This window comes from Scyliorhinus torazame, chromosome 11, assembly GCF_047496885.1.
Source record: "Scyliorhinus torazame isolate Kashiwa2021f chromosome 11, sScyTor2.1, whole genome shotgun sequence".
Taxonomy (NCBI): Eukaryota; Metazoa; Chordata; class Chondrichthyes; order Carcharhiniformes; family Scyliorhinidae; genus Scyliorhinus; species Scyliorhinus torazame.
In genome coordinates this window covers 191,711,510-191,734,943 of record NC_092717.1, presented here as the reverse complement: position 1 = coordinate 191,734,943, position 23,434 = coordinate 191,711,510, and the positions used below count along the sequence as shown (strand labels likewise).

General features: G+C 44.2%; 1 protein-coding gene across 7 annotated transcripts in view; it reads right to left on the bottom strand.

Moving 5' to 3' along the window:
- Positions 1-23,434, bottom strand: part of LOC140385743 (xin actin-binding repeat-containing protein 1-like) — a 101,038-nt gene that overhangs the window by 57,838 nt on the left and 19,766 nt on the right. For 3 of the 7 annotated variants that reach the window (XM_072468202.1, XM_072468204.1, XM_072468205.1), the window contains exons 2-4: positions 21,436-21,568; positions 15,897-15,953; positions 2,763-11,466 (exon numbers count right to left, since the gene is read on the bottom strand). In XM_072468202.1, the coding sequence (XP_072324303.1) occupies positions 3,637-11,466 (7,830 nt within the window). In that variant the 5' untranslated portion in view covers positions 15,897-15,953; positions 21,436-21,568 and the 3' untranslated portion in view covers positions 2,763-3,636. Of the gene's footprint in view, positions 1-2,762; positions 11,467-15,896; positions 15,954-21,435; positions 21,569-21,671; positions 21,800-23,434 lie in introns of those variants that run through there. The other 4 variants (XR_011933436.1, XR_011933435.1, XM_072468203.1 and 1 more) reach the window with 3 other exon arrangements.

Below are 23,434 nucleotides of genomic sequence, written 5' to 3'. Positions count from 1 at the left end.
ACCCAGGCCATGTGAAAGAGAAGGTGATTTAGACACTGGAAGGCAATTTAGAATTGATACGGCTTAAGTATAGGATACTCTGTTTGTACTTAAAGGTTAATAAGGAACCAGCACCAGATGGGATTCATCCAAGGATCTGAATGAAATGAGAGTGAAAACTGCAAAGGCACTGGCCGTAATTTTTTATTCTGTCTTGGACTCAGTGGTGGGACCTTTATTCAAAAAGGGGTGCAAAGATAAGCTCAGCAACTGCAGGCCACTCAGTTGAACCTCAGTGGCGGAGGAACTTTTGGAAACCATAATTAGAGGCAAAATTAATTGTCACCAAGGTTAATTAAGGAAAGCCAGCATGGAATTTATAGAGAAATTCATGTTTGACTAACCTTTGGAGTTTTTTTTGAAGCGGTAACAGAGAGGGTCGATGAGGGCAATGCTGTTAATGTGGTGTACATGGACTGTCAAAAACATTTGATACAGTGCCTCACAACAAATCAATGAGCAAAGTTAAAACTCATGGAATAAAAGGGACAATAGCAGCAAGGATACAGAATTGGCTGAATGACAGGAAGCAGAACAGTGGTTAATGGTCGTTTTTCAGACTGGAAGAAGGTTTATGGAAGCCCCTAGCAGAAGCCCCCAGCTGCTAACACTCCCCTGGGAGCAGTGTTATAACCCCTGCTCTTCCTGATATATATTAATGACTTGGACCTTGCTGTACATGACACAGTTTCCAAATTTGCAGATGATACACACCCGTGAGGAGGATAGTGTAGAACTTCAGAAAGATAGAGACAAGTTGGTGGAATATTCAGACAGGTGGCAGATGAGGTACAATGCAGAAAATGTGAAATGATTCATTTTGCTCGGATATACATATATAATAGAGTACACCCTGAAAAGGGGGACAAAAGCACAGGGTCATGGGTGCTTCTGTGCATAAATAATAAATCATTGAATGTGGCATGTTAGGTTGAATGAGCAATTAATAAAGTGTACAATATCATTGGCTAATAGGGTTAGAATACAAGAGCAAGGAAGTCATGTTGAGCTTGTCCGAGTTCTGTCCCATTTTGAATATTGTGTCCAGTTCTGGGTGCCACACTTTAGGAAGGATGTGAAGGTATTAGAGAGGGTGCAGAAAAGATTGATGGGAATGTGCCAGGGATGATGGTATTCAACTATGAAGACAGATTGGAGAAGTTGGGACTGTTTTCCTTTGGAGAAAAGACTAAGAGGCGATCTTATGGAGGTATTCAAAATCACAAGGGGTCTTGACAGAACAGATATGGAGAAACTGTTCCTGCCTGTGAAAGGATTGAGAACGAGAGGGCACAGATTTAAAATAATCGTCAAAAGAAGAAAAAGTGGCATGAGAAAAAGCTTTTTCATGCAAGGAGTGAATAAGGTCTTGAATGCACTGCCCTTAGAGTGTAGTGGAGGCAGGTTCAATTGCAGCATCCAGAGGGGAATTAGATTGTCATCTGAAGAGGAACAATATGCAAAGTTACAGGGAGAAGGTGGTAAATTGCTAATTCAGAGAACTGGTGCTGACATGATGGGCTGAATGGTCTCCTGCAATTCCATGATTAACCGTAGCTAATAGTTTTCCCCTCTCCTATTGGCTGAGAAACAATAACAAACCACCATTGTCACAATCTGCCAAATAAAACAGTTTGGGCTGAAGTAGCAGCGGACAATCAGCAAAGGCCCTGGGCAGAATTCTCCCTTCGTGAGTCTAAGTGCCGGCGCTAACGGAGAGTCTGCGGTGGTTCATGATGAGAAAATCGGCGCGAACCCCTCACCGATTCCTGTTTGAATGTGGGATGTCCCAGCTGTATAAAGGCAAGAGCTTGTGTTGGGAAGGGTCAGTTGTAGAGGGGCTAGCACCAGCGCTGCATGGAACACCCACGGATCACGCGGAAAACAGCCGGAGAATCGCCGGGTCCCAGGCCGCAATGCACTGGGCTGACGAGCTACACCGGTCGCGCCAGAAAACATGGCGCCGGCCGTGCTGGAGCCCTAACCCGCCCACCCCGACACCACAGTCCACCCCCCTGGCCACCCCCCCCCCCCTCCCCCCCACCACCACCACACACCTCGGCCCTAGCAGAAGCCCCCCGGCCAGCGGCACGGATCCCAGACGAGTGTGTCGGCACTGGACACTGTCCGCAGCCGGCACGACAGGTTCCCGACCGCTTGGACCACACGTGGCCCGTGCCACCGGGAACTCAGCCCATCGGAGGTGGAGCATCGCGGGTGGGCCGGCAACGGGGTTGTGACTGCGAGCGGCACGTGTCCTGAGGACGCCGATTTGGAGGAGGCGGAGCATCGCAAACCGGCGTCTGCCCCGCTTCCGGCATCGGAAGCCATTCTCCGCCCGATCGCCAATCCCGATTTTGGCACGGGCCACGGAGAATTCCGCCCCCTGCCTTTGGGTCGAGCACTAATGGAATAAGTGGCAGAGATGACAACTGTAGAGCTCTCGCAGTCATTGATATTGTTGCTATTCATTAACTGAACAGTGAATAGGAATTGAACCCTGGAACCTTAGTTGAAAGGTTTGGTTTCACAGTGGACAATTCATTTCCAAATGGAGGCACAGGAGCCATGTTAAAAAAAATGTAATTGTGGCACTAAAAGATCAACGCAGTAAATATCAAATTCAAAAATATTAATAAAAGAACGAAATCCAGATAACCCTATAGTTCATATTGCACAGTCTGAAACAGAGTTTGTGCAAAAAAAGTCCAACAAAACTGATAGAATATTAAAAAAATTTTATTAAGGCAGGCTGTGGAATAAAAAAAGAAGAAAATGTTGAGCAAACAGGAAGAACAAGTTCACAGGCAAAAGGAAACTAGATTCTAGAAAAGCTAATGGATGTAGTTAAAATACAAGAGAAACTTGAAAAATATGAATCGGTATTCAATATGGTAGTCTAATTACAATCACAACACTACAACTCTTCAGTAAAAACAGGAAACACTGGAGATATGCGACACACAAGGAGGTAATTTTAACTTTGAGAGAGGGCATGAAACCGGCAATATTGGATTGTCCCCCAACACATGTTTTTTTTGTACCATCGACACAGAAATTGGGAGCGGTTTATAAAAAGTGGTTAATTCGATAAGACACATTTTACACCATTGCCCAAAGTTAAAATTATCCCGCACACCCCACCCGTGGAGTCCAAATGTCAAAGGTGGTGTTGAATCCAGGTGCAGCAGCGTATGAAAACAGAATAGATGGTCAATATTGTGATCGCAAGCCCTTAGTCAAAGCTCAACTCTGGAAAGAATCTACACCTCAAATATTAATTTGTCTTTTCTCTTTTCAGACGCTGACGGACTTGTTTTGAACTTCTAGATTTTCATTTCAAATCTCCACTTTTTTTCTTCTTCTGAAAGATTAAGAGTGGTTGGCACTTATAGTGTGGATCCTCCAAGAGGAGCCTACACTTGACATGTTAACCCATCCCTTTAGAGGATGGCCAGACCCGCTGCGCATTTGCTGTACCTTTTTGGTTTATTCTCAGATTTCTAGCTTCATGTTTTCTTTTTCTTCCTAGCACTATGTGTCTTGTCCACAGTGTCGTAGGTTGTACTTTAAAGGAACCCAGTGTGACTCTAAGATTTAACATCTCCTTGCTGAATTGGGATTGCCATAGGAAACAAAGACCAGTCCACTTTCCTTAGCATTTGGATGTGAATCTTCTGCTAGCTTCGCTGGGCTCTGCAGGTGCCTATTAAGAAGGGGAGAAGTAGCAACTTCATATCTAGGTGGTGCTTGAACTACTTCATATGTTGATGAGGTTCTGGACTCTGACTGCTTTGTGACTGTGGTTGAGGTTTTTGATTTGATAATTTTGTTCCCAAATCGATCGATCTCTTCATATTTTTCCATGACAGTCTTCGTACCAACTATCTCACCTCCATCAGGCCCCGTCTTGAACTCAACAACACTTTTGCTTCTCTGAGGAACTGGGCTCTGAGTTCTATCAATGGCATTGCCCTTTAATCCACTTAAAGGGGTACAGCCAGTGGACACAATGTCACTGGCGCTAGCAATGTTGCTTCCATTTCTTTTCTTTGCTTTGATTAACTCACTGGTGTCACTTAGCATGGAGCTCTTACTGTACATGGGCTGCTGTTTCACTGTCTCAGCTCGAGCACTCTGCATTCTGACACTCTGGCGTCCATTGCAAATAACTGGATCCTCAAGATCATTGCATGTTGGCACTTCTGGAAATCGGGGTGGAACATCCTGCTTGTGAGAAGCAGGAGACATGCATACACCCTCCCTTGATTCAACTGACAGGTCTTTCTTCAAGGAATCTGTAGGTTTTCTAGCTGCTGATTCGATGGATATGTAGGAAGGGGATGATGGACTATTCACGCGGGCAGGAACAGTTGGAATATCCAACAGTGGTGTAGCTTGTTTCTCTGAATTGTTTAACCTTTCTTTTCCCTCTTTACATTCCTTGGCTTTTTCTGCACTTGACTTGCTGGAAACTAAGCTGATTTTCTTGATATTGTCAGAAATGGGGCTTGGAGCAGCTCCCAGTGATTCTCCGAAAAGGCCAGAGAGTCCTGCAATGTCAGACTCTGATTTCAGATTGGAGACAGAATAGAGAGCCTTTTTAATGGACTCTTCAATGTGCAACAGCTTCGCCAATGTCTGCTCCTTCAGGTAGATGATCTCTGCACTTGCCCTTTCAAGATCTTCAAAAACAAGTTCCACAGAGGACAAACTTTCAAATTCATCCTTGGCTACCCTTGGCTGCTTCTGCGGTGCATTCTTTTGCCGATCAATTGGTTTGATTTGCTTAACCATGTTATTCTTAGGGACCACCCACTCAGGCACATTCTCAAATAAACACTTCAGTCCTTTCACATCCACTTTGAAAGTCTCCTCTTCAAACTCTTTAACTTGAGACAAGATATTCTGCAGCTCTTCTCGCTTCCTCAGGTTTTCAAATATCTCCATAGCTGCCTTCACATTCCCTCGCATTATTTCCTCTTTGTGTACGGATAATCTTTTCCTGCGATCATCTTCAGTCTCTTTCCCCTGCTGCCGGCTTCCTCGCATTACAACCGTGTCTGACTGCAGGCTGCGTTGCTGCTCTGCGTACAACTGTTCCCCTTGGCGATTTGCAGCTGATACCTGGCTACTGAACCCATGCTGATCGACGCGTCTTTGGCACTGAGTAATTTGGGACTGGGGTTGTTCGGGTGACACTCTGACGGACTGTTGGGGGTGCAGCTCTGTACTTGGTTGAGGCTGTTGGTGTCTCTTTTGTCCCTTATCCATGGTCGAGGTTTTTGGCATAGTTTTAACTTGGTTTGGTAAAGCAGGCGTACTCTCTGCTGTTGTCACATCCTCTTTCAGACTGCTGACTTGGGTCATTTGAAGAGAGCTTGGTTTGTTCTGGGTGCCAGAAGGATGAAGAGCAGCTTTAAATCCCTGAGACATTTCAGTACTCGCCATGCTTTGCTCTGAAGACGACTGCTTGAACCCCTGGAACTTTTCTGCCGCAGTCAATTTGTTTGGTGCAGTCTCTTGATCCCTGTTCAATGGGCCACTGGCCTCGACTAGGCTTTCAGAGCAGCTCCTTCCTGTCTGTTGACTCACCCCTTGTGATACCATGTTTGCCGTGGGGTTGGTTATCATTACAGTTGGCTTACTGGGTCCATCCTTGCTTTGCTTATATTTCTCTTCTGCCAACTGCAAGGGAGTTCTGGTTAGTTTGGCAGGAGATACTACTGTCCTAGATTTTTGCTCTGATAGAGACAGCTCACCGTGCTGTTCCAGCTGAGCACCCTGACATTCTGACAGATGGGCAGCTTCCGTACACAGTGATGCTCTGGTAGGTTTTACTGGGGGCCTAAACTTTGGTGAGTTGCACGCTGCAGAAGGCGAAGGGTTTGAATTTGTCACGGCTGATGCATAGGTCCTTGGTGGGCTTGAAGCAGAATGGATTGCTTGTAAATGTTCAGGCTTCGGAGGCGGAATGGGTTTACCCCCCTGCATTGGCAAGTGCCTGGAGGGCACTGCATGTGGCTTCGATGCGATAGATGGCTTGGGTGAAATGTTTCTTTCATGAGTCTTGGGCGGAAGAGGTGGTGGAAACTGGGAAATAGCTGGGAATTTTGGTGTAGCAGACTCAGACAGGTTGCAGGGAAAAGGGCTGCCCTCTACAGACGGTTGGTCGCAAGCCTCTCTCGATGGTATAGGGGACTTTGTCACTGGAACTGGAGGAGGAAACTCAGTGTCAGATTGTGATAGCGAAATTTGATTACAAACAGTTCTAACACCACTTTTCTTTTGGCCGCATGACTGTGACTGGCCTGCAGTTCTATATATCATGGCAGCTTTAAAATCACCTTTGGAAACATTCATATTAGCTTTTCCCAGAGAATGGAGAGCTGCCTGCAAATTACCTCGGACCATGTCCTCTCTCTCGATAGACTTTTGCTCTGTCACTGAATTCTTAAAAGACTCTATAGTTGATTTTACGTCTCCCTTGATAATTATCATCTGATCTGCCACTGCCCGATCTTCCTCCTCTAAGTTAGTAGGCGAGTACTGACCAGGAGTCTGCATGTGTTCTGAAGCAGTTCCTATTTCGTCTCTGCCATTTTTAGCTATTTTGGTTAAATGTTCACCTTCCTGACCTTCATTAGAGCAAGCTGAATATCTCTGAATAACTCCTTGTTCCTCATAGGCACTGACCTGTTGAGTGTTCTGTTGGCCCTTCAGCTGGTGCGGCTGAGTGACAGTCACTTGGGCACTCGTTCTATGCCTTGGCATGGTGCTGACTTGCTGCTGGATGGATGTTTGGCTACTTTCCTTCACCTTTTCCACTGCCTTCTTGTACTGAACAGTTTGATGACATTGCGGAGATGCTGCTGAGACTTGTGTGCTACTTTTGAAGTGTTCCTGTGTGCTAGATTTGTGCTGGATTGTCTGTGCTTCAGCTGTAACCTCTCTAAGGCTCTCCATTGCTGCTCGAAGATCCTGACCTGTGGCGCTTGCTGCCCTCGCCTCTGACATTGCAAGAGATGAATCGCCTTGTGAATGGACAGAAGGTGCTGAATGCTCTCTAACTTTCACTCCCTTATCACAAGTGAATTCATCTGGTGTAACCAGAGAGCCTTTCGCACTGTGATAGACAACTTTTTCCCTGTTCAGCTGTCTATTTTGATACTTTGCATTCTTCGGTGGCTGTAGTGAAACCTTAACATCACCAGTAATAAACTCTTCATTTGCCATATTAATGGACTGGGTTGCAGCCTGACCCAAGGACTGACGAACAGGATTGATATCAACACCTGATATTTCTTCTTTCCGAACAATATCATGGGCAGTTAGAGCTTCAGTCAAGAAGTATTTCTTGGTTCCTTTGACATCTCCTGGTACAATGTCATCTACCGTCCTTTCAATTTGTTCTCTACTCTCTTTCAAATTCCTTTTAGCGCCTTTTACATCACCACGTACAATCTCCTCTTTCTGGGAAGAAACTGGAGGGTCGTCAGATTCCTCTTCTCTGTCCTGGAGATAGTCCAATGTCCCTGATTCAATGCATGTTGCGTACAGTTGGACATTCCCTCTCTCGTTCTCCTCGCGTTTTACTGTCGTTGACATTGTTTGCTGCTTGGTGGAAGCAAGAAGACTATCGATTGTAGATTTTACATCTCCTTTGATCACCTCTTTTTCAACTACTTCATTTTGGAGATGACGAACTAGCCAATAAATAGTGATCTGAGCAATTCCTCTTTCAGTCTCCTGAATCAAAATTCCTTTTTTGACTTTATTGTCTTGTGTAAGAAGGCCAGAAATTTCATCAGCAATGTCTCCTTCTTTCCTAAAATTAACTTCAGACAGGGAGAACAGCTGAACTTTGTTTGAAGAGATTCTCCCACTTACATCTTCCTTCAGCACAATGCCTTCAGAGTGGAGGGATTCCTTCTTTTGAAGCAACTGCCACAGAATTATCTGTAGATTACCACCAATGACCTCTTCTTTTAGAATATGTGGAACATCCTGACTCATCAGTTGATATTTGGCCATTTTTAGAATGCCTATCTCACTTGATTCAATGATAAGTCCCCTTGATGTAATGGCATTGCAGTTGTAGAGAGTCTGTAAGCTTGTATGGACACTTTGTTCTGTCATCTCGGCACTCTCTGTGCTATATTGAGCACGAATGAACGTGTCCAGTGGTGTTGTTTCAAATAACCATGTTGTAGACTTCACATCAGCATCTGACACTTTCTCATTGGTTTCTTTGTTCATGGAAGTATCCGAATCTTTTAAACTGTCCAATGGTTGGGATTCAAACAACCAAGTGCACCTTTTTACATCTCCCCTCTGTACATCTTCTCGGTGAACAGTGTTCGCACCTGTGCCATCTTCAGTCTCCCCTTTCAAGGAATCAATCGGGCGATTTTCAAACAGCCATGTTGATGTCCTGACATCTCCACTCTGAACATCGCTGACACTGACCATCCTTACGTACTTGCGGTTTACCTGCTGCTCTTCAAAGAGTTGCTTGCTTGCTTGCACATCTCCTCCTCGGACCTCATCCACCACTTTTATTCCTGGTTGTGCTTCATCTCTGATTGAATCCAAAGGCTGGGTCTCAAATTTCCACCGAGCCGCTGTCACATCTCCCTGGTGCACATCCTCCTGTGTGACAGCTCTGATCAAAAACACTTCGTCCAGTGGCTTGATTGTATCCAATGGTTTGGTTTCAAAGAGCCACCTAGTACCCCTCACATCTCCCCTCATGATTTCCTCCTTCTTTGCTGTAGTAACTTCATGATATTGACCTTCTTTATCTCGGATTGCATAAAGGGGTTGCGTTTCAAAGAGCATGTTACATGATTTCACATCACCCGTGACAACTGACTCTTCCTTTCTTGAACTGAGTTTAATTACATCAGTTTCATCTTTTATCTGATCCAATGAGCAGGTCTCAAAAACAAACCTTTTGCTGCCAACGTCACCTCCCTTTACATCAGCAATGGTGTTTTTGGGTGTGGTCTCCTCTGTCATTTCTTTAATGGAGTCAATTGGGCAATTTTCAAACAGCCAGGTGAACTTGTGTACACAGCCTGACCCTGACTGTGTGGCATCCACTTGCGTGGATTTGAAGCTCTTTCCATTTTCCATCACATCACCTATTTCATTGAGTGAGGTGCTTTGATAGATTTCTTTCACTCTTGATACATTCCCTGACTGGATATCCACCTCGCTTGTGTATCTGATATTCTTTGCCCCATTCATCTCCTCAACCACATTGCCAATTTGTTCAGTTTCAAAAAGATGCTTTGTGGTCTTCACATCTACTCCTTTAACATCAGCCAGGTTTGCACTGAAGACCTTCAGGTGATGGTCTCCATTCTCGTTGATGCTGTCCAGTGCTTGTGTTTCAAAGAGCCACGTGTATGACTTGACATCGCCTTTTGGTTGAGCTTCATCCTGTGGCTTGGCCTCTAATTTTTCATACAAAGCATCCATTGGCTGGGTTTCAAACAGCCACCTACATGTCTTCACATCACCCTTCATCAAGTCTTTGTTGTCAGAGCTTTGAATTTCTGTTTTATTTACACTGGCATGTATGGCATCAAGAGGCTGTGTCTCAAATAGCCATCTTGTTGTCTCCATATTGCCAGCTCTGATCTCCTCTTTGGTGATGCCTTTTACCAGTTCCACGGTTTTAATGTCTTCGTCAAACTGGTCCAAGCGCTGGGTTTCAAACATCCATCTGGAATGTTTGACATCACCACTGAGGACTTGTTCACGGCTTACTGTCTTGACTTGATGACAGCGACCAGCACCATCCATGACAGCATAAAGAGGGGTGGTTTCAAAGAGAACTCTGTTCTCATTTACATTTCCAGCCAACACGCCAACCTGCCTCTCAGCAGTGATTTCATCTGAATTTTTAATGCTATCAAGAGGCAGAGTTTCAAAGAGAGATTTATACATTTTGACATCTCCATTCTGTATCTCTAATTTCTTGCTGATATTGGAGGTCTCACTTTGTTCCTTGCTAATACTATCCAGAGAGCAGCTTTCAAACATATGAGCTCTTTGCCTCACATCTCCCTTCTCTTCTTCTGTCGCAACCCTCTTCAAGTGGCCAACTTCAAAGCTGTCCTTCAAACTTTCCAATGGCTGTGTCTCAAACAACCAAAGGCTGCTGTGCACATTGCCTCCAATTATTTGTTCTTTAGCAACCTCTTCTGACGAGTTTTCCTTTAATGAGTCAAGAGATTGAGTTTCAAAGAGCCAACACTTCTTATTCACATCTCCTCCTTCAATTACCTTCACGCTAGCCACGCAACTGGAGTCCTCGTTCTGCTCGTTGATGGCATCCAATGCCTGTGTTTCAAAGAGCCATCTTTTCCTGCCAACGCCACCTTGTTGAGTCTCTTCCAGGGAAATGCCTCGAATAATTTTTACTCTTGAGAAATCTCTATTAATGCTGCCCAAGGGTTGAGTTTCAAAAAGCCAGCGAGCACTTTGGACATTACCACTCTGTTGGATCTCCTCCCTGCAGATAGACTTGATTTGATGGATGTTCCCGACAGTATCTCGAATGGCACACAATGGTTCTGTCTCAAATAACTTCACTGTCTTGTTTACATCCCCTTTCAGTTCCTGTATTTCTGAGCGCAGTTGCAATATGCTGCTTTCTTCCACTGAATTGCTACGTCCCAAATCACCCAATGGATGGGTCTCAAATAACAATTTTGCACCTCTTACATCCCCTTTCTGTACAGGATCTTTCAGGACTGCTTCTTGGAGATCATTCTCCTTGGAGTAGATTTGATTCAGCGAATCCATAGGCTGAGTTTCAAACAACCACAGCGCTGTGCGGACATCACCCTTTGTTTGTTCATTTCCATTACTTGAGATCCCGGAAAATTCTGAATACTGGGCACTAATGTCATTAATAGTTTGGTTTTCAAACTTCCACGATGTGCTTTTCACGTCGCCACTGAGGATGGTCTCTTCCTCCTTCAGCTTCTTAGCTGATTGACGATCTCCAATAGCGTCCAATGGCCAGTTATCAAATATCCAGCGCATAGATTGGACCTCAGTCTGCAGTAATGTGTTGCCACTGCCACGTGCATCAGTTGCTAAAGCAGCAGCTGCCTGTTCAGCGTCCAACACCTCAGCCCAGTCCTCATTGACCACCTCTTGTAGGTTTTTCCTCAGCTCTGGGTGCATGTGCTTATAAAGCCTCTTCAATTCATTAATTTGGCGCTGCTGGTGAAATTTGACAAAGGTTTGGTGCGGAGGAGGTGGTATATTTTGCGGTTGGTCTTCCACTGTTATGCTTGGCTTGATAGCAGCCTCGAGTATATCCGGTGGTGGAGGTGGTGGTAAAAAATCGTTCTCCAGGTTCTGAGTCCCAACTGATTGCTGGATTCCATCCAAGGTCTGTGCCATCTTTAGTAAAACAAGGTTACATGTGAGGATTTATGGAAAGTACCTTGTGCTGCATCATGCAATTTGGTTTAGTATTGATGAAAATTCAAGCCAAACGGTTAATTGTGAATAATATTAAAATAAAAAGGATTGGCAGAAGCAAATGTTGCTGTAGCTTTCTCCAGCGCTGTTGACACAGCTCATGCAGTGTGGATTGATGAGAGGTGGATATCAATGCACAGCAAACAGTGCTCAGCCCTGTTCTCTTCACATCACAGAAAGCAGTACAATAATTTATCCCAGCTATCTGTTTTCCTTCAAAAAATACAAGTGCTGAAAATGTCAAGTTTCCTCTAAACCAGGTTGGAATTATCTAAACATTGTGCAGACTATGGGTGAGGTTACACTTGGAATGCATTTTAGGGACCGAAACGTCAAACGAACGTAGATGCTTTGGAAATGCTTGGAGAAAAGTGACGAGGATCGTCCAGAACTAAAGTATGAGAAACGATTCTGAACACAAGAGGGAGCATCATCCAAGATTTTCAGGTGTAGTATATATACTTGACACTTAGAGAGCTCAAAGCGTGTGTGCTACAGCCTCCTGGAGAAAGGGGGTCAGATCGTAGCCTTTAGCTCTGTAGTCCTCTGGGTATCCTACTACATTTGCACCGATGGGTATCCAAAACCACTTTACATTGATGCAAATAAGGAATAAGGCAGCCTAAGATATCACAAGTAGATAATGCTGCTGCGAGCAGGCTAATTGGGACTGTGTAAGAAGAACAACGTTATGAGTAAACTATGAGTCTAGAACTGAAGATGAAAAATTTCACATTCAGCAAGGGTTGAGCAAGATAAAATTGGAGGTTAAAGGCCTAAGTGGAGACAAAGATCAGATGGAAAAATAATGGACCTGGCATTGACAGAGGTCAACTGGCTAGGTCTGAAGAAGGAACATGTAAGTGTGGGTAAGTAGCATGGAGTTTGCTTAACTGATTTAGGGGAATCGGAGACTATTAATGCAGAACTTCTCCTAACGAGAGTAAGTGAGTGAGCTAGAATCCAGAAAAGGGTATGTTGGAAGGAGCTTAAGTGTGTGATTAGAATCTGCTTGTCCAGTCTGGAACTAACCAGTTGCCTAACTGATCTTAAATGTTAGATGCACACACTCAAACCACTCTGAAAATGGACTGGCATGTCAATGGAATGACTGTAGATATTTATGTTACGTATCTTGACAATAAAATCCAGAAATGATGACATCAGCGGAGTATGCAATAAATAGCAGTTCATGTTAACAGGAACCAGGGGATACAATATCTTCTCAGTAAATTAGTTATTAAAACACAAAAACAATGGTTGCTTTTGCAACTATGGAATCCCATGACTAACTCGCCCCCTGCCACCTCCGAAGCTTACATGATATTGGGCTCGAATCTGGTGCAGACACGCTGGGCTGAATAGCCTCTTTCTGCATCATAACCTTTCTGTGTTTCTATGGAATGATCTTGGTGCCTTTGATGTAAATTGGGTGAATACCGTATCAGAGAAGCAGCAGAGGTCCCACGCCTTCCTAGTCCAGAGTGCTTGCATATTAGTGACAGCAAAAAAAGATGTCTTAAAGGAAAACCATCATCATTTTAGGAAGAAGGAAGACCCAAAGAGCTCAAACGTACATTTTTAAAAATTGTTTTTGGGATCTGAGCGTCACTGGCTGGGCAAACATTTGTTGCCCATCCCTAATTGCCCTTGAAGTGAATGGCTTGCTAGGCCATTTCAGTGAGGAGCAGTTAAGAGTGAACCACATTGCTATGTGGATCTGGAGTCACATGTAGGACAGACTGGGTAAGGACAGCAGGTTTCCTTCCCTGAAGGACACCAGTGAATCAGATATTTATTTTTTTACAACAAAAAGCAATGGTTTCAATTCCAAGCTTTTATGGAATTGAAATTTCACCATTTGCTGTTATGATTCGAACCCAGGACTGCAGAGCCCAGGACCCTGCATCTCTGGATTACTAGTTCAGTGACAGTACCACTATACCAACACCTTCCCACTGCTGCCAGGTGCAGATGGCAATGTTTTTGTGCTATTATAGTGTTTTTGTCAATAGTGTTGATGAATGCTATTATAAAGCCAGTGACATTGGTCTTTTAATGACAAGGTCCCCCTTTAAGACATTTTTGTTAATCAAAATCACTGCAAATTTCACACACAAACAAACACATGGTGATGGTACTTCCAGGTCAAAGTGTACCAGATTTTATACAATATTAAAATACCACAGATTACTTTTGCTACTAAGAACATATCAGTGGGTGTGTGATATTTTGAATGGTGAATAAATAGATCATAGACTTTGTCCTTCTCAACTTGGATTGTGTCTGGAGAAAAAAATGTTGAACTGAGCATCACTAGAGTGAAGAACTGGTAGAAACAAGTTTAACATTTTGGAGAGACCAATTTGATGTGATAAATTAAGGCAATCACACAAGTAATCTATTCAAATTTAATGCCTTATGAGAGATCTTTCTCGAGCGCCGCACCAAAAACCGGGTGCGGCAGGATGAAGAATCCCACCCAACATATCCTTTGTTGGAGTTGTGATGGGCAATGAATATAAATTTAGTGCTAAGATGGAGAGAGAGAGAGAGAGAGAGAGAGAGAGAGAGAGAGAGAGAGAGAGAGAGAGAGAGAGAGAGAGAGAGAGAGAGAGAGAGAGAGAAATCATTAGCAGACTCCCTGTATAAATAAATACACTTCATATCCTTGAAACTCGTGCTGGATTCTTCGTGGTACTCACAAAAGTGCCCATACTACTGGCAGAGAAAGGAAACTTCAGGCCATTAATGTGGGCTAGCTTTAAACACAGGTCCAGAGGTGAAAATGTGACTTCAAAATCACTGGCAAGTAGTCGAGTGGACTAATTCCAATTCATAATTCAAACCTTTGAGGGAACTTGAAAACATTCAAATCCCAAAATGTTTATCTTTAAATATATGGCCATGGTCGCTTAATCTCTAATTCCAGACTGAAAGTTAAAAATGAAAAGGGAACAAAGTAATTCAGCAGAAATCTCTCCTGTCATTAGGCAAGTAGCCAAAATCAGGTGTGTTGCAATCCCTAACGAGAGGGAATGAAAATGTAGAAGAGAGGCTTTAAGAGAGGAGGCAATAAGGTCATCTCTTGGAAGCTCTCATATAACCCTGTTAATGACCCTCTTTGGAACATCATTAACAGATGGTTGGCTTTGAATAGTTCTGAAATCCACATATTGGAGGGGTGTGATATCACTGGAAAGGGTGCAGAGGAGATTTACCAGGATGTTGCCTGGGCTGGAGAGTTTTAGCTATGAAGAGAGATTGGATAGAGTAGGGCTGTTTTCCTTGAAGCAGAGGAGACTGAGGGGGGGGGACATGATTGAGATCAGTGAAATTATGAGGGGCATAAATATTGAAATTATGAAGGCTTGGTGGAATCATCAGTGACGAGAGGGCATAGATTTGAGGTAAGTGGCAGGAGGTTTAGAGGGGATGTGAGGTAAAGTTTTTTCACCCAGAGCATGGTGGGAATCTGGAATTCACTGCCTGAGAAGGTGGTGGAGGCAGAGACCCTCATAACATTTCAGAAGTATTTAGATGTGCACTTGTGGGGCCAAGGAATGCAAGGCCATGGCCAAGTGCTGGAAAATGGGATTAGAATACTTAGGTAGTTGTTTTTGACCGCTGTAGACGCGATGGGCTGAAGGGCCTTTCCAGTGCTATAGACCTCTATGACTATTACCCAATTCATTTTGGTCTTTCTTTTGGTCGGCATGGTAGCACAGTGGGTAGCACTGTTGCTTCACAGGCCAGGGGTCCCAGGATCGATTCCCGGCACAGTCTGTGCGGAGTCTGCACGTTCTCCCTGTGTCTGCGTGGGTTTCCTCCGGGTGCTCCAGTTTCCTCCCACAAGTCCCGAAAAGGCGTGCTGTTAGGTGAATTGGACATTCTGAATTCTCCCACCGTGTACACGTACAGGTGCCGGAATGTAGCGACTAGGGGCTTTTCACAATAACCTCATTGCAGTGTTAATGTACACCTACTTGTGACAATGAAGATTATTCTTTCAAATTAATGTAGCGTGGCCAATCCACCTCGTCAGCACATCTTTGGGTTGTGGGGGTGAGACCCACGTAAACATGGGGAGAATGTGAAAACTGCACACGGACAGTGACTCAGGGCTGGAATCGAACCCGGGTCCTCAGCCCCGTGAGGCAGCAGTGCTAACCACTGCACCATCGTGCTGCCACAACCTCTATGACTATGACAGTGTGAAAATATGCAATGTGGACTTGGGAGGGTGTGAATGTGAAGTAGAAAACAGAACCAATGTTATGACAGCTATTGAGACCACTGCAAAAAAACCAATTGATTCATGTGCCATTAAACACACCCATTTCTCCTACCTTGAACTGGTGAAGGTTGTTCACTGACTGAGGAATACTTTCTTGAGAAGAAATAACCTAAAAATAAATGGAATCAATTCATAACTGTAGGCCTCAGCAGGCACCAACCTGTTTGCAAACCCAGTGACGAGAGGAATGTAAATAGAAGTTGACTCAAACCTAAATGGGAGTAGCATCGCTTCTCTGCTGCAACCAGTATGTGCCTGCCTGTCATCGAACCCTCCTCAGGATGCCTCAGTTGGTAATGACATTGATCTGAGTCATACAGATTAGAAAGCCCTGCTATTTCTAGGTTTCAGCCTCGCTCTTTATTGCCAGGTTACCTCTGCTGGGGGCAGCAAAAAGACCATCTGGAATGGCGAGAGAAGGGAAATCAGACTGGACTTCTCCCGACCCAATGTTTTTAAAAATTCACTTAAGGGATGCAAGCTTCGCTGACTCGGCTAGCATGTATTGCCCATCCCTTCAGAAGGCGGTGGTGAGCTGCCTTCTTTAACAAGCTGCAGTCCATGTGGTGTAGGTACACTGACTGTGCTGTTAGGGAAGGAACTCTAGGATTTTAAACCAGTGACAGTGAAGGAAAGGTGATATATTTACTCATCAGGATAGTGTGCAGTTTGGAGGGGAACCTGCAGGTGGTAGTGTTTCCATGTATCTGCTGTCCTTGTCTGGCAACAACAACTGGATGATGACTCTGTACAAACAATGTTCGATAATGAGCTGTTCAAAGAAGGCCATTTGTGCCTTTGATCTTGTCCTTTCAAATATCAAACCTATCATCCTTCAATTAAAGCTTGTTTTTAATGTGCACCTAAATCAGGAGAGCACCTCTGACTACTCAACACTTCCTGTACTATGAACTAGTGTCAGCCAAGATAATACCTTCAGGCTGATAGAATAGTGTTCATGCCTTTCAAATTAGGAGTTAAATGTGCTACTAGCTGGCCAAGGTGAAAGAAGTCCTGGTATATTCCACAATTTAATAACCATCTCCAAAATTAATGTAGGGCAGGTAATGCCCATGGAACAGTACTCTGCCATGACTTAGGCACACCTATCGCCATTACAGATTACTGACTTTGTGTTCTCCGACGTAGTGCCTGCAACACCATCATCCTTACTATCAAATCCCTTGGCAGCCTCATTCTACCGCTGAAGCCGGGCACACAAAAACAGCTTTGCTAATTCTGGTGTTCTGTCTTCCTCAACCTTTTGGCTTGCTACCTCATTCCCTACGATCAAAAACCTCCTTAAATTGACCACTGTAGACGCGATGGGCTGAAGGGTCTTTTCTGTGCATGGGCATGAGTTCTGCTCCTTGGCGGTTTGCTCGGTGTGAATATGGCCTAACAAGTGGTTGCCACAAAAAAGGTAAGCTCCCTTTAATTCATGTGGAGCCAGGAGGAGCAGGAATATGCATCCCAATTTGAGAACCCTCCTGACAGCCGCTGCTGCCTGTGATCCGGATCCTCCGGCTCTCCCTTCCCTTCTTTAGCACTTAGCTGAGGGTTGCTGCTGTCGAACAAAGTGGTCTAAAATCATAGAATTTCTACCGAATAGAAATAAACCATTTGGCCCATTTTGACTATCCAATTTGTCACATTTCTCTGCCCTTTCCCATAGCCCTGAAAGTTAGCATTGAATCTGTTCCTGCTACCCTTTAAGGCAGCGCAATCTAAATCCTAACAACTCCGTGCATAAAAAACTCCTCACCTCCCTGATTTTCTTTTACCAAAAACATTACAATCTCAATACGTTTAGTCTGTGTCCTCCAGTTACTGATCCCGTTGCCACTAAAACAGTTCCTCCTTAGTTACTCTATCAAAATCCTTCACAGTTTTGAACACCTCGATCAAATCTTCTCTTCCCTGATCTAAGCGGGACAATGACCAGTTATTTAACTGAGGTTCTTGGTACCATTCCAGTAAATCTTCTCTGCATCATTTCTAAGGTCACGTTTTAGAAAGGTTTAATATGACTTTCTTGCTTTTCTATTCTTTGCCTCTGCTTATGAAGCCAAGGGTCCCATATATTTTTCTAACAGCCTTCTCAACTCGCCCTGTCACCTCCAAAAATGCTGTACGTTTGCTACCCCTTTTAGTTTATATCACCTCTCCTCTTCCTTTCTACAGAAGTACGCCTTTCATGTGTTCTCTTATTTCAGCAAGCTGGCAATGCCACTGTCAAATTTTGAAATTATGCCCTGTGTATCTAAGTCCAGGTTATATATAACAAAGTGTTGTAGTCCTAATGCTCACCCCTGAGAGGCACCATATACATCCCTCCAGTGTGGGAAACAACAGTTTCCGACTACTCTATGGTTTCTGTCTTTTAGCAATTTTGTGTCCACGCTCCCACTATCCCTTTAGTGCTATGGGGTTCAGTTTTGCTAACAAGGCTATTTGATGGCTCATTAAAATGTCTTCTGAACGCCTTTATGCACAACATCAACCAAGCTGCCTTTGTTCTCTAAAATGGGCAAGCTGCCTGTGGAAGCATGGGAGGTGACAGCAGCTTGCCAAAATTACTGAGATGAGTCCCGAGGCTCAATTTCAGGCTCGCGCCTCAGACCTTTCGACGAGGGTGCGTACTGTGCTAATTCTGTGTACGCAGGGGGCCCAGGCGACTTTCCAACCTGTTCTTTTTTTCCTGTGCCCTGCAGTAGCAATTTCCTTCCAAAAGGTGTCATGTGAGCATCGTGCACCTTCAGTCAAGGGGGCACATTTATGAAACCGAGCAGCAGCTGGTCACTGCTGTGGGAAGCAGCCTGCTTGACTGCCTAATTCTTCAATGAGCTGCCAAAGAGCTGCCACAAGCAGGGGAAACATTGGGCAGGTTCATGTGGAAGACAGGGAAAACACTTCAGATCCATAAAAATAACCAGGCAGAACGGAATAAAAATAGCTCAGCACAAATGTAATGAACGTACATGCATCAGTCACTGTGTTTAAAAAATTCCACTGAATCAGATCTTTACAAGGACTATAATCTCCCCTTGACGGAACTTTTCATGTTAACCATTAGCTTGATTGGCAAACAAGACACTTTTAAAAATTCAACGTTCAGAGGTGTTGATTTGTCCCATTAAAAATATGTGTTACCCCGTGTCTGGTGGAATATAAACCATTCTGCTCCATATGCAGTGCAGTGCAAGCAATGTTGTCTCATACATGGTGTAACAAAGAAAGACTTTCATTTATATAATGCCTTTGACTGCCTAAGCATGACCTTGTACTTTGCAGCCAGATAAACATTTTTGAAGTGCAGTCATTGGTTGAATTCCATTTTCCTGATGACACAAATAGAAGTGGTTTTGTTAGTCATGTAGTTGAGGGAATAAAATTACAAAGAGATATGGGCAGCATGGTGGGTAGCACAGTTGCTTTATAGTTCCAGGATCCCAGGTTTGATTCCCGGCTTGGGTCACTGTCTGTGCGGAGTCTGCATGTTCTCCCCATGTGTGCGTGGATTTCATCCGGGTGCTCCGGTTTCCTCCCACAGTCCAAAGATGTGCAGGTTCGGTGGACTGGCCATTCTAAATTGCCCTTAGTCTCCAAAAAGGTTAGGTGGGGTTACTGGGTTATGTGGATAAAGGGGGATAGGGTGGAAGCGTGGGGCTTGGATAGGGTGCTCTTTCCAAGTGCTGGTGCAGACTCAATGGGCTGGATGGCCTCCTTCTGCACTGTAAATTCTATGATTCTATATAGATAGATTAAATGAATGGGCAAAATTGTGGCAGATGGATTTCGACGCAGGTAAGCCTGAGCTCTTCTATTGTAATGGAGAAAAGGATAGATTCAGATATTTCTTAATGATGAAAAGCTAGGAATTGTGGCGGTCCAAAGAGATTTTATGGTTCCATGTGATCAATAAAATCTAGTTGTCAAATACTAAAAAAAAACAACCAAAAAAGCTAATTGAATATTAGCCTCTATATCTAGAGGGCTAGATTATAATGGGGAAGATTTGAGGGCTGCTTTTGGAGTGTTGTGCACTGTTCTGGGCACTCAATCTTAAAAAAGGATATATCAGCACAGATCCACCTTAATGTTACCAGGGCTTCAGGGGCAAATTAGGAGTAGTGATTACACAACCTTGCCATGTGTTCCCTGGAGTATCGGAAGTTCACATGTGATTTGGGAGAGATTTTTTGGTCTTTGCAATTGATGTGGAAGAGAGCAGCTGTTTCCACTAGTGGGGCAGCACTAGAGCAAGGGACATAACCCTAAAATTAATGCCAGGCCATTCAGGAGGAAAGTTCAGAAATAGTTTTTCACACAACACGATCTCTACCACAAAGGAAATAGTAGATTTTCTGATTATTCATTTTAAATCTGAGACAGATTATTCCTCGAAAAAGGTATTAAGGAATATGAAACCAAGGTGGGCGTATAGAGTCAGTATGCAGATCAGCTATGATCTCATCGGATGACAGGAAAAGCTCAAGGGGCTGAATGACCTCATCCTGTTCCTATTCTGTCCCACAACTGGTGAAATGCAACCCATTCGCTCATCATTTGTTTATATTTCCAGGACTTTTAAACTGAATTTACGTCGTTAACCTACTGTGGTTGGATTTGAAGTTATGGATTACTAGTCTAGGCCTCTGGATGACATGGAGAACTCACATAACCACTACCTTAATGTCATGATATACATCAGCATATCATGGTGCAATCACACACACACTGACATACTGATGGACATACAGTAGGACCAACCAGCATACACAACATCGCAGCCAATCACATGATCAGACACACTCACTACACTTTATTTATTCTCATGTAGGCACATATTCTTTGCGAAAAGGGGGGATGTCATGATATACATCAACATATCATGGTGCAATCATACACACACTGACACACACACGGGCATACAGTAGGACCAACCAGCATACACAACATCGCAGCCAATCACCAGTGAGAGCACACGCACTATAAAGACAGGGGACACCAGAGTTCCCGCTCATTCTAGCAGCAGCCAGCTCAGAGCACAGAGCTCACAGCCTGCCTCTCAGACATTCACCATGTGCTGAGTGCCTCACCTGGATAGTGATAGGACAGGGTCCACAGATAAGCTGGTAATGCACGTACCCAAGCTTACAGTATGTTATTACAGTTGAGTTGTTAATAAAATAGAGTTACACCATCTCCAGCCGTGTTGACTGTTTGTAGACCAGAACACCCAACACGACACTTACTACAAAAGCAAAATACTGCAGATACTAGAAACCATGAAATATTAATAGAAAACGCTGGAAATAGTCAGCAGGTATCTTTTCCAAAGAGAACCAGCCCCAAATCTTTAACTTTTCTAATTTACCTTCCCAATAATAGAACTGTCACAGGTTAGTGACTGACAAGTAAATTGAATGATTTGCCAAGCATTTTTTTTAAATGTAGGTGCCCCTTTAAGAACAGTTCTGCCTCTGTAAGCAGTCCAGGAATGTCAGGGTCTGCTATGTATGATGTCCTCTTGACCTCTATGGTTTGAAAGAGAATGAGAGAGAATGAACGGAATGCCGAATACTCACAGGCTTCACTCAGGAGTCTGCTGCAGATATTTTAGACGGATAGATGTGGCTGACCTCTCTCTGACAGAGGAGACCTCCTGTCCTTCCAGTGGCTGGTTGTTGGATGCCCTCACATGCAATAATCTCCTCCCGTCTGCAAGAGGAAAGGTTTTCATTAAGTCAAATTTCAGGAGATTTTATTTAATTGCTCCACAAAAAGTCACATGCCATTTTTTTAAAAAATTGTTTCCGATTACCAGCTGCCACAATCCTGATCTGTCCAGTTTCGAGTTGCTGTAGGGAGGCCTGAGACACTGGTTGCCAACCCATGTGGATTGTCCAGGAGTCCCCAGGAATTAGGAGATTAATCTAAGGCATAACTTCCTCCCGGTTACATTCCAACCCCTTGAGATAAAGGCCAACATTCCATTAGCATTTTTGCACCTGTGCAACAGCTTTTAATGACTGCCCACACGGTAACCTACATTGCTCCACAATGCACAATCTCCCACCAGTAAGGAAATATTCTGATTTATCATAGAATCATAGAATTTAGTGTGCAGAAGGAGGCCATTCGGCCCATCAAGTCTGCACAGGCCCTTGCAAAGAGCATCATACTTAAGCCCACACATCCACCCTATCTCCGTAACCCAGTCACCCCACCTAACCTTTTGGACACTAAGGGACAATTTAGCATGGCCAATCCACCTAACCTGCACATCTTTGGAGTGTGGGAGGAAACCGGAGCACGGGCAGGAAACCCACGCAGACATGGGGAGAGTGGGCGGCACGGTAGCACAGTGGTAAGCACTGCTGCTTCACAGCACCAGGGTCCCAGGTTCGATTCCCGGCTTGGGCCACTGCCTGTGCGGAGTCTGCACATTCTCCCTGTGTCTGCGTGGGTTTCCTACGGGTGCTCCGGTTTCCTCCCACAATTCCCGAAAGATGGGCTGTTAGGTAATTTGAACATTCTGAATTCTCTCTCCATGTACCCGAACGGAATGTGACGACAAGGGACTTTTCACAGTAACTTCATTGCAATGTTAATGTAAGCCTACTTGTGACAATACAGATTATTATTATTATTATTATTAAGAGCAAACTCCACACAGTCACCCGAGACCGGAATTGAACCCAGGTCCCTGGAGCTGTGAGGCAGCAGTGATAACCACTGTGCCACTGTGCTGGCTCAATTCCTTCTCGGACTAAAACCTCATCCTCTCCCGCATTGAATGGCATCTGCTACAGCTTTGCTCTTGCGCTTAGTCCAGCTATGAACCTATGCAGCCCACAGATTCCAAGTACAGAACCTACTGTGCCTCCTAATTTAGTGTCATCACATCCAAAGGCGCTTCATGGAGCAAAAAAATAGATGTGAACAATATTAAAATGGTTCAAACTGTTTGAAGATGCAGATTTTGAAGAATTTAAGAAGGGGAATGAGAGCGAGGCAGATGGGTTCAGGAAGAGAATTCGGGGGAAGGTGGCAGGACGACAACATGGCCACACACTCTCTTTCAGAAAACACCCTTTAAAACTGTAGATTAACTCCCTTCCCCCAGACACATTCCCATTACTGCAGGTGAGAATTGAGTTTCAGTCATGAAGTGCTCCCTCCCAGTTTAATTTGCTCAGCCAATCTACTCTCCTTAGTCATGTTGAACCTATATGGATACACTGCCTTGTTATCTTACTCCTGCTTCCAAAACTCTCCTTCACACCAATCGTGCAACTGATACAGCCCACCCTTCTGACTAATGTTCCTCCCTCAATAGCCCTCCTGTCTTCCCCATTCCTCCTCTTATTAGCGTTGTTACTTTTTCTTTTTCAACACTTTGAGACATTTTGGGCTTAATTTTCATGGACGGGACCCAATTCTGGGGTTCCCATCCTCATTTCCAGTGCTGGAAACTTTTACCGGAGTGCAACGAAGGTATCCTGACCCGATTCAGCATCTTCTAGATCCCTGCAATTTTTGTGGAGTTCAGCCGCGACTGGTGACTGCTGGCCCCTCAGCAGA